The sequence below is a fragment of the Camelina sativa genome, chromosome 19 (assembly GCF_000633955.1).
Source record: "Camelina sativa cultivar DH55 chromosome 19, Cs, whole genome shotgun sequence".
Taxonomy (NCBI): Eukaryota; Viridiplantae; Streptophyta; class Magnoliopsida; order Brassicales; family Brassicaceae; genus Camelina; species Camelina sativa.
Window position 1 is genome coordinate 13,239,210 of NC_025703.1, and position 18,763 is coordinate 13,257,972.

General features: G+C 35.1%; 1 protein-coding gene and 1 long non-coding RNA gene across 3 annotated transcripts; both read right to left on the reverse strand.

Moving 5' to 3' along the window:
* Positions 7,140-9,280, reverse strand: LOC104766220. Of its 2 annotated transcripts, XR_763970.2 has the most exons (4): positions 8,946-9,280; positions 8,369-8,523; positions 7,705-7,786; positions 7,140-7,588 (listed from the first exon to the last, which is right to left on the reverse strand). It is a non-coding gene; the product is annotated as an uncharacterized LOC104766220 (long non-coding RNA). The 2 variants fall into 2 exon arrangements; XR_763969.2 differs by lacking the exons at positions 7,140-7,588; positions 7,705-7,786 and having other exon boundaries at positions 8,022-8,523; positions 8,946-9,279.
* LOC104766221 lies at positions 14,264-16,509 on the reverse strand. The gene has a single exon (XM_010490058.2). It carries the CDS (start codon positions 16,034-16,036, stop codon positions 14,435-14,437), a length of 1,602 nt encoding a protein of 533 aa, XP_010488360.1. The 5' UTR covers positions 16,037-16,509; the 3' UTR covers positions 14,264-14,434.

The following is an 18,763-nucleotide window of genomic DNA, read 5'->3' on the forward strand; positions in this document are numbered from 1 at the left end:
CCTGAGCTAACTGAAGGAATTGTACCTCCAACCGGTCTAATGCCTCTCTCGGAAAATACTTGCGGTTGAACTCCTCCACAAAGTCAGCCCAAGTCATCTCCCGCTGCACTCTCCTAGCAGTCACTGATCTCCACCACACCTGAGCATCACCAACCAAATTGTAGACCCCTATGTCCACCCAAAACTCCTCAGGACATCTCAGAGTCTGGACGTTACGTTCCACACTCGTCCTCCACGTATCTGCAGCGATAGGATCCGTACCACCCGAAAACCGTGCAGTATCAAGTTTATGCATCTCCTTCAGCATAGACAAATAACGAGCATGAGCTCTCACATCCGCAGCCATTAGCTGCTGCTCCTCCGCCACCACTGGTGGCACTACCTGAGCTTGAGCCGGACCCACTCCCGGTATCCGCTCCAACAGCTGTGTCAACAAGCCCGTCAGGTCCACACCTCCCACAGGGGCTCCACATGCTGGGATTCCCACACCCGGAACCCTAGCACCACCGGCCACTCGGGCACCGAAACCGCCCGCACCGACCCCCTCAACGCCTACGGTCCTATCAGTACCACCACCAGCCACACTCATGGACCCCTCCTGGAAGTCCTGCGACTCGCCGACACCCTCAACTGTCACACTCTGCTCAACAGACTCACTCACTGCTGGGACTCTGCCCCTACCACGACCACGACCGCGTCCCCGACCACGTCCGCGTCCACGACCAGCAACAGCTCCACCTTTAACCATCTGCACAACCCAGAACAGAAAGCTAAGTACACAAACACACATCTTACCGTGGAATCTCATTGAAGGCTCGAAGAGGATGATACTAGGACTCCATACCACCTGAAAATTGACTAACTACTCATAATCAATTCCATCACACAACATCATGCATCAAGCAAAAGGAAAATAATTCATCCAATTAAATTCCTAACCGCTCTAACCATCCACTTAACCATCCTAGAATCGTAAAGGCTCTAATACCAAAAATGAAACGACCCGACCCGTTTTTTTTAATAATAATAATATAAATAATATAATTAAATACCCCATAATATTTAATTACAACCCACCATAAACCAACAACAAATCGACATGCACTACGGAAGACAAACCAAACCATCTCCAATTTATTATAAATACCATATTAATTATAACCAATTAAAATCATCATCCTAACATGCTTCTAACAAGGTTCCAACAACAAATAACACAACACAACAACTGAGACGCTAGATCATCCTCCTCCTCATCGCCATGATTCCACACTACACATTCATTACCTGCACCACAAACACAATGAGATGCGTGAGNTTCATGCCATGCTTGATCATGTTCGTCTAGCGAGAGTTAGGTATGGAAGTGGTTGAGTCTGAGTAGCTTTTGCCNATCTCCACGCGCCTAAAACAGTCAAGAAACGTCCTACAACAAGTCACACAACCAAAAGCAACCTTGAAGCAAACTGGACAGAAACATCAGAAAAGAACAGTCACAAAGACGAAACTCTAAAATAAAAACCAACCGTNCGTATGTTAAACACTCTTTAGACTAGGAGACTCCACCGACATCAATTACTCCCATCCTTAGGACTTTTATCTTTTTGATTGATATTACATTCCTGAAACGGTTTCGTTTGTTCATGCTTAGAATCGTTTTCGGTTCCACTTATTCTTGTNTGGTCAACAGCTAGCCCTAGACGTCACAAAGCTTCCCACAAAATCTCCTGTCTATCAGGAACCAGACGAGACCACGATCTCAGTTACAATCCCCAATGGTTTCAACTCACGTCTGAGAAAACGTGTCTTACGAAAATGCCAATAACTCATCGAGTTTAAATCCAAATCTACTTCTTAAAGAGGCGAATGACGATGAAAGACTTGGGAATAAACCTACCAAATTTCATTACCTTTGACAACGATTTGATATGTCGAAACTGTTTCCTCCCAAACCCTAACGATTCTGCTCCCATCTCCTTCTCACTAAGACAAAGCTTTGTTAATCTCTTTCTCCTTCTCTTTCAAACCAAATCTACCAAGGCTCTCTCTCTCTCTCTTTTTCTGNCTCACTCTCGGACAACCGTCCTTGAGCCGTACCGTCTCACTCTTAGGTTGTCACCCTCGAGATCTTGGTACCAGAGGAACCACCATCCCCTCAGGAGAACCACCATCTCCTATGCCGCTCTCAGGGCCCACCACCCCTCAAGCTATCGGTATACAGGGGAACCACCATCCCCTCAGGAGAACCACCATCTCCTTATGAGTAGTTCAGAACCCACCGTTCCTAGAGCAAATAAGCCTTGACGTCTCTAATCACTTCCCGACACTTCCACGGTCCACGTAAAACAACACAATGTCCTACTAACCTTCATCTACTTCTTTCCAAATACCACCATGACCACCCTCCGGTCACACTGGAACACCCTACGCTCAAGGTAGTTCCAATTCACTATTCCAAAAATAGCAAAGTTTTAACTCCTATAAAAACTTTCCATTTTTAGAAACCTTACATTTATAGTAACCTTCTATTTATGGAAACTTTCCATTTATTTCAACCTTTTAATTAAGGAAACTTTCCATTTATAGAATTTCCGAGCTATTTCCTTTCCACAAGACACACGAGTCAAAAATTCCATAAAAGAAATTCATCTTAATAAAACCTCAAACTGCAACAATTGTTCGTGGTATCCAAAATAATGAAAAATGAAACAACCAANGTCTTTGGTTTAATTTGGTTAAACCAGAATTTAATTAAAGCGATAATTAAACCAATAATTAAACCGGAATTAATTAAAATCCACTCATTTGGTTTAATCAACACAGCCCAAAATGTNTAAGCTCTAGTTCTGCTACTCGGTCTTCCAGTCTTCCTAGTCGTGTAAACTCACGGTGCTCCTCCCTTCTGCGCTCCCGGCTGTACCCCTGGTTGAGCTACCGCCAACGGCTGCAACTTAGGACAGCGAGGCTTTACATGCCCCAACTCCCCACAGTGAAAGCACACCCGAAGATCCCTCTGCGGACCGTACCTCTTGGGACAAGTTGCCAGTTTGTGATCCCTGCTCCCGCATCCAAAGCATCCTCGACCGCCCTGGCTCGCCCCTGACGTGCTCTCCAATTTCCTCTTTTGTCCCTGCTTCGGTTAAGTCTCACTCGTCTGAACTGCTGGGCTAACCGCCAGTGCCTGTGCCCGGATATCCTCCTCAATCTCTGCTGCAGTCTCAACCAACTCTGCACGTGTGACATATCTCCCCCTCAGATCCTCCTGAAGAGCCCTGATAAACCTCCTGATCTGGGCCTCCTCAGACTCCATAGCCTGACCCCCATAAGATAGAAGTCGACTGAACTCCAAGTCTAACTCTCTCACTGACTGTGTCCCCTGAGCTAATTGAAGGAACTGTACCTCCAACCGGTCTAATGCCTCTCTCGGAAAATACTTGCGGTTGAACTCCTCCACAAAGTCAGCCCAAGTCATCTCCCGCTGCACTCTCCTAGCAGTCACTGATCTCCACCACACCTGAGCATCACCAACCAAATTGTAGACCCCTATGTCCACCCAAAACTCCTCAGGACATCTCAGAGTCTGGACGTTACGTTCCACACTCGTCCTCCACGTATCTGCAGCGATAGGATCCGTACCACCCGAAAACCGTGCAGTATCAAGTTTATGCATCTCCTTCAGCATAGACAAATAACGAGCATGAGCTCTCACATCCGCAGCCATTAGCTGCTGCTCCTCCGCCACCACTGGTGGCACTACCTGAGCTTGAGCCGGACCCACTCCCGGTATCCGCTCCAACAGCTGTGTCAACAAGCCCGTCAGGTCCACACCTCCCACAGGGGCTCCACATGCTGGGATTCCCACACCCGGAACCCTAGCACCACCGGCCACTCGGGCACCGAAACCGCCCGCACCGACCCCCTCAACGCCTACGGTCCTATCAGTACCACCACCAGCCACACTCATGGACCCCTCCTGGAAGTCCTGCGACTCGCCGACACCCTCAACTGTCACACTCTGCTCAACAGACTCACTCACTGCTGGGACTCTGCCCCTACCACGACCACGACCGCGTCCCCGACCACGTCCGCGTCCACGACCAGCAACAGCTCCACCTTTAACCATCTGCACAACCCAGAACAGAAAGCTAAGTACACAAACACACATCTTACCGTGGAATCTCATTGAAGGCTCGAAGAGGATGATACTAGGACTCCATACCACCTGAAAATTGACTAACTACTCATAATCAATTCCATCACACAACATCATGCATCAAGCAAAAGGAAAATAATTCATCCAATTAAATTCCTAACCGCTCTAACCATCCACTTAACCATCCTAGAATCGTAAAGGCTCTAATACCAAAAATGAAACGACCCGACCCGTTTTTTTTAATAATAATAATATAAATAATATAATTAAATACCCCATAATATTTAATTACAACCCACCATAAACCAACAACAAATCGACATGCACTACGGAAGACAAACCAAACCATCTCCAATTTATTATAAATACCATATTAATTATAACCAATTAAAATCATCATCCTAACATGCTTCTAACAAGGTTCCAACAACAAATAACACAACACAACAACTGAGACGCTAGATCATCCTCCTCCTCATCGCCATGATTCCACACTACACATTCATTACCTGCACCACAAACACAATGAGATGCGTGAGTATTACCAGAAATACCCAGTGAGGCGATCCTCCCATCTACGAGCTATACACACAAGCAAATCAAGAGTACAACCACAAATAGAACATAACAAACCAGTCATTGAACAGGTCACCCAATAACACATTCACCACACCTACATATCATCACACAAAACAAGTCATACAACCCAATCGCTCAGATAAGCTCATGGTCACGCACTCACCTTAACAAGTAATTCTAACAACAAATATAACCAGGAGAGAATCTCCACGCGCCTGAAACAGTCCAGAAACGTCCTACAACAAGTCACACAACCAAAAGCAACCTTGAAGCAAACTGGACAGAAACATCAGAAAAGAACAGTCACAAAGACGAAACTCTAAAATAAAAACCAACCGTTAACTATTAAATCCCTCCGGTCAACAGCTAGCCCTAGACGTCACAAAGCTTCCCACAAAATCTCCTGTCTATCAGGAACCAGACGAGACCACGATCTCAGTTACAATCCCCAATGGTTTCAACTCACGTCTGAGAAAACGTGTCTTACGAAAATGCCAATAACTCATCGAGTTTAAATCCAAATCTACTTCTTAAAGAGGCGAATGACGATGAAAGACTTGGGAATAAACCTACCAAATTTCATTACCTTTGACAACGATTTGATATGTCGAAACTGTTTCCTCCCAAACCCTAACGATTCTGCTCCCATCTCCTTCTCACTAAGACAAAGCTTTGTTAATCTCTTTCTCCTTCTCTTTCAAACCAAATCTACCAAGGCTCTCTCTCTCTCTCTTTTTCTGATTACAATGTCCACAGTAGCACAAAAGGAGAGTAGGCGTCGACAATAAGAGGAGAAATTAGGGGTCTTTGGTTTAATTTGGTTAAACCAGAATTTAATTAAAGCGATAATTAAACCAATAATTAAACCGGAATTAATTAAAATCCACTCATTTGGTTTAATCAACACAGCCCAAAATGTAATCCCGGAACACGGATGTTACATTTTGTAACGTTAGAAAAATATTTTTACTTTCATTGGTTGTTGGAGCAAACCATTTTGAGATAGCAAAAAGACGTGAATATGTTCTCTCTACACAGGAGAAGAGCAGAGCCGAGGTTCTCTCTATGGTGTAGAAGGTTGGACACAAGGTTATCTCTCCAAGGGAGGAAGGTGGAGGAGGTTGGATGCAAGGTTATCTGCCTAAGGGAGGAAGGAGGAGCCAAGGTTTTCTCCATGGTGGAGGAGGTTGAACGCAAGGTTCTCTCCATAAGGGATGAGGCCAGAGCCGAGGTTTTCTCCATAGTGGTCATACATTATTGTGTTGATACATCATTGATTAGTATATTATGTAATATATTTTTTATTCGAAATGTTTTTTGAGCCAACAATTTTACTAATTAAAAAAAATATGCAAAAGTGAAAGTAAAATAGTTGGATTAATGTGTTCATATAGACATTTTTTAGGTGGTGATAAAAAATATATTTGTAACATAAAGTATATTTAGGTGTAAAAGATACACTTTTAATAGTAACATACATAAAAGATTTGTAAATAGATACAAATCAGTGTATTATAATAAAAATAAAATTTATAAATAATGTACAACAAATTTTAATATATTTTTATTAAATTTAATTTAATTTATAAAATTTCAAACCCGCACGATGTGCGGGTCTTTAATCTAGTTAATAATAGTCCAAGGTTTTGACAATTTTGTAACACATTTAATTGGTTAAGGTTTTTTTTAATTCCTATATTTGTAGAAGATCATGTGTACATTTGTTTTTGATTTATTTAATTGAAAAAAAAATCTGATGTGGCTTTATATTATTGGACAGGTGACTTGTGCTTTATAAAATAAAAAATATACATTACATACTCATACTGTTATTTTGTATTTGTATTACATTTGAATTGCAAGAGACTTTGAAGCTGAAGTTTACTAAAATGTTGGTTTTGACCTTATTAATAAACGAAATGGTGATGTAGGTGTAGCCATTTAAATTATAAAACAATCTTTCTTGAACATGCTGCTTGGACACTAAGCACAAAAACCATTGTTAGATAATCTGATATCAAATTTTCTCGGTATAGTGGTTTTGATGAAATGAATTAACTAGTTACTACTGTGACAGTGTAAGTCATATCCCTTTTATTAGGCCTTATCCCGAGAAAACACATATGGTGTTGACAGTGGAGGAGGTGATCCAAAAGATATCCCTAAGCTGAAATTCGAGAAATTTATGGGAATATCTTAGGAGGTTCGTACCGTCAGTATCATCACCTAAGCAATGCCAGAATCTGGTTCTATGGAGATCATGAACCTGCTCATCGCCTCCGTGTCCTGAGTGGTAGAAACAGTCCTTATTTTATTATCTTGAGTTTGTTGTCTATGTCAGATTTTGAAATACATCTTATCGCGTATATGTGCAGAAATACTTGGACATGTTTGAAGCAAACTCAACTATCCCCAAAACCATGCTTCATGTACGATAGGAAGTGGCCGATGTTTTTGAGCCAATACTAAGAAAACAGTGAACTTCATAAAACCAGACAAGCTGTCAAGAATATGATAATACAGATTGTCTTCATCGGGGATGTCGTTGTCGTTGGCGATTACCATCAAAACAATTGGATTACAATAAGAGGCGTCGCGATTTCTACATGTCGGCAAACATTAGAGAAAGTCTCTGATACTTATCTCTTTTGTGCACGTAGGTGATCCCTGCATCCGTATAGCGACGCACCACTTCATCCGTTTTCTCCTCCTCACCGTAAGCCCTAATCGACACATCACCACGACGCATACCCATTTTCGTGAGACGTTCTTTGAGAAGCTGACGAAACCAACGCAAATCTCGATCAGCAGGGAGTGGGTAATCCTCCACGTCCCAGAACACGCTTGTGTTTGCATCTGCCAGAGTTTCACCAAGAAAACAACAGATTCCCCAGAAACGTAAATGATTAGCATAACAGATCGATCAGATATTAAACAAAGAATTTTTGAGCAAAAGATAATAGAGTTCTTACCGGAAAAATCTTGAACCATCATCGTTCAGACGGAGATGATGAACAAGGAGAATATTAGAGCATCATTAGTGGAGTACCTCTCCTAAATTACTCACAAATTAATTAATCATATAATTAATATTAATTTAAGTAAAGCAATCTTAAGAGTAGTTTTGCAAAATCATTCTTTTACTAGAGAACTCAAACAAGGTTGCTCAATCTTTTAAATAATAATTTTTTAATTTGTGTAATTTTCTAATCTAAAATGAGAAAACATTTACAAGTAACATCTACAATAAAAATTCAATTGATATAGAAGAAAACTCAAAATGGTGAAATATCTACAAGGAACCTATATTGCAGAACAACAAAAGCTCACTTAAACAATGTTTCAAGAAGTTGTCCACACTCATCCTTAAACAATGTTTCAATGATTCACAATGTTTCAATGATTCACAATTGTGGATATGAAAAGATTAACAATGATTCACTTAAACATTGTTGTAACATTGAATTTTGAATTTACAAAGAGTACTTGAAGCGCATGCCATAACACAGAATCTGCAACTCTTATACAAGACCGTTGATGTTTTTTTTCTTCATGGGATTCCACTGAATCCAAAATAGCTTGTTGTATGTTCTGTATCACACCAACATATTAATAAGAACCATGAAAAAAAGGAACCTGGTAGAATGTTCCTCAAATGTTGAAGCTCTGGCAGAATAAAAACCATCAGCATAAAACAGGAGATGCAACCAATTACGCATCATCAGACTCGCTTGACAAGGATCAATCAAAGCCATCACAGATGAATCGTAGTGCATCCTCCTCCACAAAATCTAAATCAACAAAACAAAACAAACGACAAGTTAATTTGATGAAATTTAGAAAACCCAAAGTTGAAAATTAAGAAGCAAGAACGAAGTGCCTCAGCATTCAGCAAATATATAGATCGATCGTAGCATCATAGGATTCGCTTCAAAAAAAACCAGCACGACGAACAAAGCAAATTACAATAATCAGAGACTAAAAATAAGAATAATCGAGGGAGAACTACAACAACTAGAGATGCAATTGAAAGAGATCAACAAATCCTAGAGAATATTTCACAAGTAGGAACAAACCTTCTAATCTTAAGCTGGAAAAATTAATCAATCAAGGTGATCGATTGATTTCCATGGATTTCCGTCAAGAGATAAAAGAGAGAGATGTCGCGAAGAGATAAAAGAGAGAGAGAGATATAAAAATTAATCGATTCAACCTGTTCTTTCTTCTTCTCCTAGTGCTGTGGTTTCTCCTCCTGACTAGTGACGGCGTCGTTTTTAGTACCATCTTCATCTCCTTCTTCATAGCTGATTTCACGTTCGCTGGCAGTCTCGAATCCGTCGGAATCATCTCCGTCGACTTGTTTCGTCTCCGTCGTGGGTTGCTGCGGTGAAGACGAAGACGAGGGCTTTGGTTCGGTTTTGATGAGAATCTTATCCTCCGGTGACCATCAATCCTCCAGTCGAATCGATTGATTTTTCTAGACCATCGATTCGCCTTTTTAGATCGAGAGAGCAAAGAGAGAGAATATCGGGAAAGAAAGAAGGAAGAAAATAGAAAAAAAAAAATCTTTTATATTTATGTATCAACGTACCAAAACACGCCACGTAGCGTTGCTTAATGGGTTGCTCAATTCTTTCCGAGAGAATCGATTCTCTCGTTAATAGACGGATAAATGATTTTTTATTGAGTTTTTGGGGCCCTAATCCAAGAATATCTTACCGCATGTTTATAGGGACAACTGATCTTAAAGTAATTATAATAATATTATAATGAGATAATAATATTATAATAAGATAAGAGAAAGTAAGAGAGAAAAATATCAAAATCAATGCTCAAGATCGTTTTTATGCTTGTTCTTTTACTGTTTAAGTTTTTTCTATTTTTTTATATCCAAGATCGGTATAAAAGATGTCCCGTTAATGATGGCCTTAGAGAGTGCCCATTACTATTAATGGTCTTAGAGTGATCTTAATTTCTCTCTCGATGAGGCGGCCGCTGTAGATTTATGGCTCAAGATTTATTAAAATATCGCAATCCAATATAACTTGTGTGATTGGTATAGGTAAACCGGTTATTTCTTTTTTGGAAAACGTCCCTTTTTTAGGTCAATTTTGGGAAGAAGATTTTTTACTAGTAATGTGTTAATCTAATTATATTATGTGTTAAACTTATGTGGTAACATTAATATACTCATACTAAGTTATATTAATTATATTAATCATGAAAATTATATTAATCATGAAAATTATGGTTTACACAATGCTAATTTATAGAAGTAAACTGAAAAAACCTGCAATGGTTTGTAACTTTGTAGTATTTGTTGTTACAATCATTTACTCGTATAATTGGCTTAACACTACTATATGCTATTTTTTTCTCTTATTATTATGGAAATATATTAGTGTAGTGTTATTTTATGATGTATTTTTTTGTAGTTTCCAAATTTAATTATCTAAGTTTATATAGTTTGTGTTGTTGTTACGTTATTATTTGTTTGTTTCTTTTTGTAAATTATCTATTCTTTTTTATAACAAGTCCACGTATGTCAAAGTAAATAGACATATTTTTACTTTAGTTTGGTTTTGTGTTAATATTTAAATATTATACTTATGTTAAACTGTATACAACATTTATAAGGATTATGTTAATTGTCAAAGTTATTTTAAAAGTTATAGATGATTTAGTCTTCTTAAATTAAAACATTTGGTTTTTGATCTTAAAAATTGTTTAATTTGTCATTGGTGTTCTTATGTGTAAATCTTGAGAGGCAAAGAACCTTTGTTATCATACGCCAAAATTCAAACACTGCAATCATTACTGTGAAAATGAATCACATAGTAAATGCATAAGCAATAAAATAGACATATGAGAATTTTTGTTTGATAATACATAACTAATTTACCCTAATATAGTAAAATTATTTATTAACTATTTTATTATGCACATAGTGCAGATTGTTATTTAGAATAAAATAAACTGCCAAAATGATGTTAGATTACAAAAATATGTAATTAAGATGTTTAAAGAACCTTCTTCAGTTGCTATACAAACATTAATTGGTTCTTTTACTGTTTTTCTTGGATACTATTATAATTGGGTTGGGCCCATAATAGAAATCATAAAGAATGATATGGAATGGAGAAAGATAATTATTGGACAAAAATATCGAGCTGTATTAATCATTGGCTAACTATTTTAACTGATGTGTCAACTAAAATAACTATTTTGGTTATTTTTTCATAAGTGACTAATTTTTTTGATGATTATAATATCTATTAGGTTAGTATTAGTTGACAAAAAAATTCTATCATGAAGAAGAAACTATAATCGCTTGAGCTACAAGATGAAGACTAATGTGGTCGTACCTAGTCAAAATAGCTGACCAAGTGATTCAAATGATTTGCTAGGAGTAGAATTGTAGAATTTTCTCTCAAGATATCATCTCACCATCAAGTAATCTATATACTCACAAATAGATACATGTTCGGTGTCTAATAATTCATTCCATTCGAAGTTGAACAAAATACCAAAAGGGACCAAGACATGTGTTAATCATGTCTATTTTTGGTATAATGTGATTAAACCCAAAAAAAAAGTATATATATATGTGAACACATCACACAGAATTTTGTGGAAAAAATAATTCACGGTCTCATACTCTCATCATTGTGTGGCTAAAGACAAAAATAAATGCATGTGAGTTTAAATAATATAGTTCAGTTATCTGAGGTTGATCTAGCTCTTCTTAGTCCGATATATTGAAGCCGAAAACCAATAAGCCAAGCAAGACCCAACACGATTATATATATATATATATATATATATATATATATATATATATATATACTACTGTTTTTTCTTTTTCTTTTCGTCATGTATACTACTGTTTTATAGTTATAAAATTGTACTAAACATGAGGATCATGTTTTTTTCTCTGTTCTCAGATAATCTGAGTCTAAATGGGTAACCGCTAAACTAAGCTGAATCTAGCTAAATTTATTTGTGATTTTTTACGAAATTTGGCTGAATAAATTTAAATTTAAATGGTAACTGTTGAATCTGGCTAAATTTTTGAAAAACTTAATTACAATATCTTATTATATAAAACTTAGTTTTCAAAAGTAGTAATTCATATAAATAAGATATGTGTCAAGTATATCGATAACACTTTGACATGTGTGAAATAAAAATTATTTAAAAATTATAAAAAAAATATGTGCAATCAATAAGGAAAATATATGCAGTTTAATTAGAATTATTATTTATTATAATCATATAGTAAAAGGAAATTTATACAGAAAAGTGATTAAAGTATACAAAGTTTAATGTGTTAAAATTAGTGATTAACATAAATTATAAGAAAATTAAGATAATCAAAATAAGAAATTAATATAATTTTCTTAAGTTTTTCCATCGGTGAATGATTTGATAGCGTATTCAATATTATCTTATTATATAAATCTTAGTTTTCAAAGTTAGTAAGTAATGTTATCGCGACAAGTGTCAATTTTAACAATTAGAGATTTTGTCATATGTTATACAAAAACTTTGTTTAAACAATTTATAAAATTATAAGAAATTAAAAATTTAAACAATTTAATAAATATAAAAAGATAGTTCATATATGTATATAATAAGATAATATTAATTCTAATTTTGAATTACTAATTCTATCAGAAAAAAAAAATAAAAAAATATACAATTAATTACTATAATATCATAATTAAATAAATTATACCTTCAATTATTAATCCTAAAAGAAAAACAATTTCTTAATCCGATTTTAAAAAATAAAATGATTTTTAATTATTAATCATTTATAATTACTAATCTTAAAAGAAAAAATGATTAATATAAAAAATCAAATCAGTAAATAATTAAAATCTAATCTAATTAATCCAAAAAAATTATTAATCGTTTTTCAATATATTATCCGCAACATCAGTCTTACGTTCATAAGGGACTGAAAGAAAAAATCGGACATGGACAAAGATGTCGTTGAGCCTTTTAGGGTTTAGAACAGTGAATCGGATTACAACCGAAAACCGAAATCGTCGGTTTATTCAATTTGGTTTAAACGTTTTCCACGGATTGCCTAGGACTAAAATGCACAGTTAATATCTCTTGGACACACATCCATGAATTCTTTACCATTTATGAACAATTGACTATTTTAAATCACCATATGTGACGAGTCGTACTACAAATTAAATTCATGATCGTCATAAGCATGCAAAGATGTTGATATTTATTAGGTATAGGAATAGTATTGAGATCCGAGTAAAAAATGCATTTATTGTCATGATCCGAAGTCATATCTTCTTTACAAAAAAAAATACTAATCAAACATAATATACATTAAATTCACAATTAAAACTACAATTTTAGAGAGAGAAATAAATATTTGATGAGAAAATGAAGAGAAAATGTTATCATGAAATCGTATGAACTAAAATCGAACAAAGATCTGACTAAGTACAATTTGTGATATACAGAGAAAATGAGAATATTCTTCTTCATATGCGGAGGAGTGGATGTTTATTTGCTAATATAACATTCTATTTGTAAGATTTATATAATAAACTCTTACCATTTTAATAAATATCACAACTTAAAGTTATTATTTGTAATATTATAAATATATATACATCATTTCTTTACAAACAGGTGCACATTTTAACAAATCTCTATAACAAATCATTTTCTTATACCTAATCATCTAAACAAATCTTTTACACTTTCCACAATATTAACAAATTTTACAAAGTAAAAAATATACAGAGTAAGAGAAAAAATCTGGATATATCCATTGAATTAACAAGGTAAATAATCAATTATACCAAATAGACATACATAAACATATTTTTATGACATAAAATAAAAATAACAGTATAAAACTTATAACAATATATGCTAATATAAAAAAAAATACAATAAAAATAACAACCTATGTTATAGCACAGTCCTATTCTAGTTTATGTTATAAGATAAAGTCTGACGATTTGTAACATTAACTTAACTTTGCTAACATTGGATGGAAAATATTGTCTTTTTTCCATCACTTTGGAAGACAAAACTAAATTATTTGATACAAAATGTATGAAAACTAACGAGCATTGTATCAAAGTGGGTGCGGGTGCGGGTGCGAGAGGTCCCGTGTTCGATCCTTGGAACACCACTTTGTCATTTGACATCCCTTGCTTTAGCTAACCGTATTTTTTTTCTCTAGATTTCTGTATTTGGGTTATGGGTTATGGGTTATGACTTATGTAGAGCTTACTACTGATAACAATGGCTTTGGGAATAAATAATAAATGAAAGGAGGAAATGCTCAGCATTGACAAAATAAAAATCTCAACCACAAAAATGTGAAGCTTTGGTTTGGTTCAATAAACATCAATGCACAGCCCTTTTCTCCACCAAATCTCCCTCTTGATTAAATGCCTTCATCACCTAACATATCTCTCTCTTGTTGGGTTGGCTTTAATTACATGTCTTCATAAAACCTCAGATTCTTCAACACACATCTAATTATATGACAAAGTTTTAAACGATCTCAAAGATTAAAGTAACCAACAACTTAATTTCAATTCCACAATCATTTTTTATGTATGCAAACGAAACTTAGAGATTTAGATATTCACATTGTGTTGAATCATAAACAAATGTATCTATAAAACAACACTAAAAACTCCCAAACTGTTAGTCCAAGTAAGCTGCACGGCACTGGCTCTGCCACTCGAAACAATCTTCATAATCAAAGCTACTCGCGCAATCCAGCAATGCGTTTTGCTGCTGTTCGTAATGGCAAATGTAGTTTAACCCTACAAGAAGCTTACAAATCGCAGCTTCAGTCTTCTCTCTATCAGCAAAGTAAAGTGTCTGAAGTAGAAGAACGTTCGTTCGCTTCACAATCTGATTATGCTGCTCGAAGTTGCGTTCACTCTGCCACCGGATCATGTTGTGAGCTAAAGGTGCAAGCCAAGAAAGTATACCGTCTATAGTTTCTTTCCAATCATGAGCAAGTGGAGCATCGTAGATGGAAATGTTCTTCAAGTATGATCTGAGATTAGCCTTGAGCGTTGTTTTCAAACTCGTTGGTAACATTTGGTAAAGATCATCTCTTGCTTCTTCGCCTATTAGATGAGGATACTTGAGAAGCTTCTCTACCACAATCACAACGTTCGCATAGTGCAAAGATAAAGCAGAACCTCCAATCGTTGAAGCTGAAGCATGTTGAGTTAACCTGCTTTTGAAACCAAACTTACTAGTCCGAATCACCTGAGCTGTGTTCAGAGGAATCCTGATACGAGCATCATCTTCATCATCATCATCATCACCAATAGTGGAGCTATTCATAGCAAGACATTCCATGAACATCCTCCCAGGATTAGTCCCACAAGGGAAATTGAAATCCCCTGCACGTGTAAACTCCTCTGCTTCACTTCTCCTCGAATCCTTAAAACCCGCAACAGATCTTGAGTTAGTAACCTTACTACTAGCTTCATTCTTGCTACGATCTCTCTTCAAAGTCACATCCTTTTTCACTCTCAAACCCAAACCCAAACCCCCAAAAACAGTTTCAATCCTACCATAGATAGTACAAACCGTTCTAGCCAACATCTCAACAACCTTATCATAAGTTTGGTTCCACAAAGAAGCATCTCTAAGACTCCTCACATCCTGTCTCTGCCACATAAGCTTCTGTTCAAAAGCTTTAACACTCTCTTGATGCTGCTGACTTCGTTGAAGCTTCACTACAGCTTGTTCAAGCTCATTCACCACTTCCATCTCACAATACAAACTACAAGTAGCATTCACAAATCTCTCCATCTTCTTAACCATACTCTCCATATCCTTAACCAAGAACCCTAACTTCCTAAAATCAATCACCCCATTCACTATATCTTCATAAACATGCTCAAATCCTTGTAAAGCCGGTTCGTTACATTTCTTACCTAACCTAGACACAACGCTAGCTACACGGCTCAAATCATCAAGCTTCTCAGAGACAGCGAGGTCAAGAAGGTGATTCTCATCGGAAGACACAAGATTCCTAACTCCTTCCGAACGAAAGACCTCGGCTTTGAGCTTAGAGATCTCTGTATCGGAGAGAGAACGGTGAAGGTGAATGGTTTTGGACATAACGTTAGCTACTTCGAAAGATAAGATTCCAATGGTTTGTTTAGGAAGAGAAGAGCTTTTAGGGGTTTTCTTAGTTGTTGAAGATTCAAGGAGAAGAGCGTGTTTGAGATTAGCACTTACTTGGTTTCTCATTTTCACAATCCAAGCTTCTGCAACCATGGTGTTCAAAAATCCCACAGATAAAAATCGAAACTTTGACAGAGTAAATAGTACAATTTTCAAATAAAGTTTGAATCTTTATTGAAGATTAAGAACAGATCCAGGGGGGCAAAAGAAAAGAGTGTTTGGACTAAGACATATATATATAGCTTTATCGAGAAACGAAGGAATGAAGTGGGATTCGCGCATGAAAAGGGATTAATCATTGGGTATCATGGGCGGTACTCATGTGATATGATGTTGGAATTGGCGTGAGCTTTTGAGGAATTGTGACAAAGTAAAAGTGGTGAAGAGGAAGAAGGAGAAGGGTTTGATAGAGAGAAAGTTTCAACTTTGGACCCAACTCGAAAACTTCTTGTAAGAGAGACAGAGAGATGTAGAAAGAGAGAGGATTTTGAAAGTTGTGAAATTTGGGTTTGATTTTGAGAAAAGTGGAGTAGAGAGAGAAGAGAGAGTTGTTGTTATTAAATTTTTTTGAAAGGGAGTGATGTGCAGCTCGAGCTCGTACTTGCGTTCTTCATTTTTTTTTTTAGCATTTTATATATTTTACTTAAAATTTCAACCTATTCATTTTTATTATCTTGGGAATTCCAACCTATTTCAATATCAAATCATTCATTTTTATATATCTCTTGTTAATGTTTTTCTTTATCCACATTTTTGTTAAAAAAAGTCTCTTGTGAGATCCTATATATATATAAAAGTAATAACCATTTCTTTAACTAGAATAATTTCAATTTGGTTTATTAATTTATTTTTAAATATTGGTTAATTGTTTACTGACTTTGAAATATTTGTTTTATTTCGTAAATTTATGGTTATATTAGAAGATGATCCGAAAAAATTGTGATTAATGTTAATACGAATAAATTGTATTTTTTAATTTAAAAATTATATGTTTTAAAAGGTTCAAACGTATAATAATATAAAGTACTTCTGTATTTCGTTAAAAAATTTTATCAGTGTTGTAAATTTTCAACAAAAAAAAAAGGTGTAGCTTCTCGTTTACATCATTTTTTCCAATTAGATGAAACTTTAGAAAATGTATAGAAATACAAACAGTAAAATAATTAATAAACTATTTTGTGTGTGTATTGACATCATCATAACTTGAGACCAATACATAGGAAAACAATAAGCACTTTAAAAAAAATAATTTGTTTGACCGATTGATGTTCTTCTTGTTGTCTCCATTCTCTTTGGATTTTTTGTCGGGTAAAGATTACCTAATTTACACTCACAAAAACATAAGAAAATCTCAACTTTTCTCCATCTTTTCAAAACCAATTTTGTTTCGTTGACCTAATTTGAAAGAAAAATCTAAAGATTAAAAGTAAAGTGCCATATTATTTCAACACGTAATTATAATTGTTATATATTCAAATTCGTTGTGTCGTGTTTGAAATGTTTTTGATTAGAGAAGAAATATTATATAAAATTCTATTCTATAGGATAAATTAGTTGAGGTGAGGAGTTGTTGGTGACTTAAAAAAAATTCTTCATGTGAAGACGAGACAAAGCATATAGAGACAACATATAAGAATACTACATGTTGATGATTCTCATCTCAGTGGGATTTCCTAATCATCAAATATTTTATTATTATTTCACAGTAAAATTCACAAGTTTCTCTTTAATCTATATTTTAACACTACAAACAAATAACCTCAGACATATCCACTAAAATAAACATAAAAAATAATGAATAAACATACAAGTTTATTATATTGTTGTCGTTGTAAAATATAATTGGTGTGATATTGCAAATGTCTTAGACGACTACGATTCACAAGCACATACATCTATCTTAACATTTGTTTAAGTATATTTTTATGTCATTCTCTCTTATTTTTGTATCCAAACAAGTCTCAACTAAATTTTCTACAATTCTTACAATCAAACACAATCATTTCTTTATTTGATAATATTAATTTCCTAAAATATATCTATCTAATTTAAATAAATATGTTAGATTAAAATATAATTCTCTTTTCATTTTTATTTAATCTTATATTTAATTATTTTAATTACTATTCAATACATAAAGTTAATAAATTTTTAGATTTTTTTCAGCATATAATGTGATTTGAATTTTTATAAACGGATATATATTAAAAATTATCTTAGGATATTTATAACCAAACAAGTATATCCACATATATAGCTCGGAATACATTTTTTGAGTACAATAGGGTGCCATCACTTTTTGCCAACTTCGGGTCGGGTTTTTAACTAAAATTATAACCGATTCAATTATCCGGATCCTCCTTAAGATTGCCGAATATTTTGGGCCGGTTTTTAATTCATAGCATACTTATTTACATCCAATTAATGTCAATTAATGCCCATTGTATCTTAGGAAATATCTAATTTGGATACCGAATTTTTAGAACCGAGTTTGACAAAAAGAATTGATAACCCTATAATATATCAACTAATTCAAGATGAATACATTTTAGGAAATATCTAATTTGTGTTTAATAAACGATTACATATTTGGTAAGATCTTATTAGCTTTAAATATACACTATTAATCCAATAATATCAATTGAGAATCATAATAAGAATATGCCAGATCATTCATTCCTAAATCATAACTATCAAATTGTAAAATGTATATTCTCAACTTGCGAATCAAGAGTTTCTACAAAACTCTACTTACAACCGTTAATAGTATATATATCAATAAAATAATAGATCCATGTGTACCATGGGATAAAACCTAGT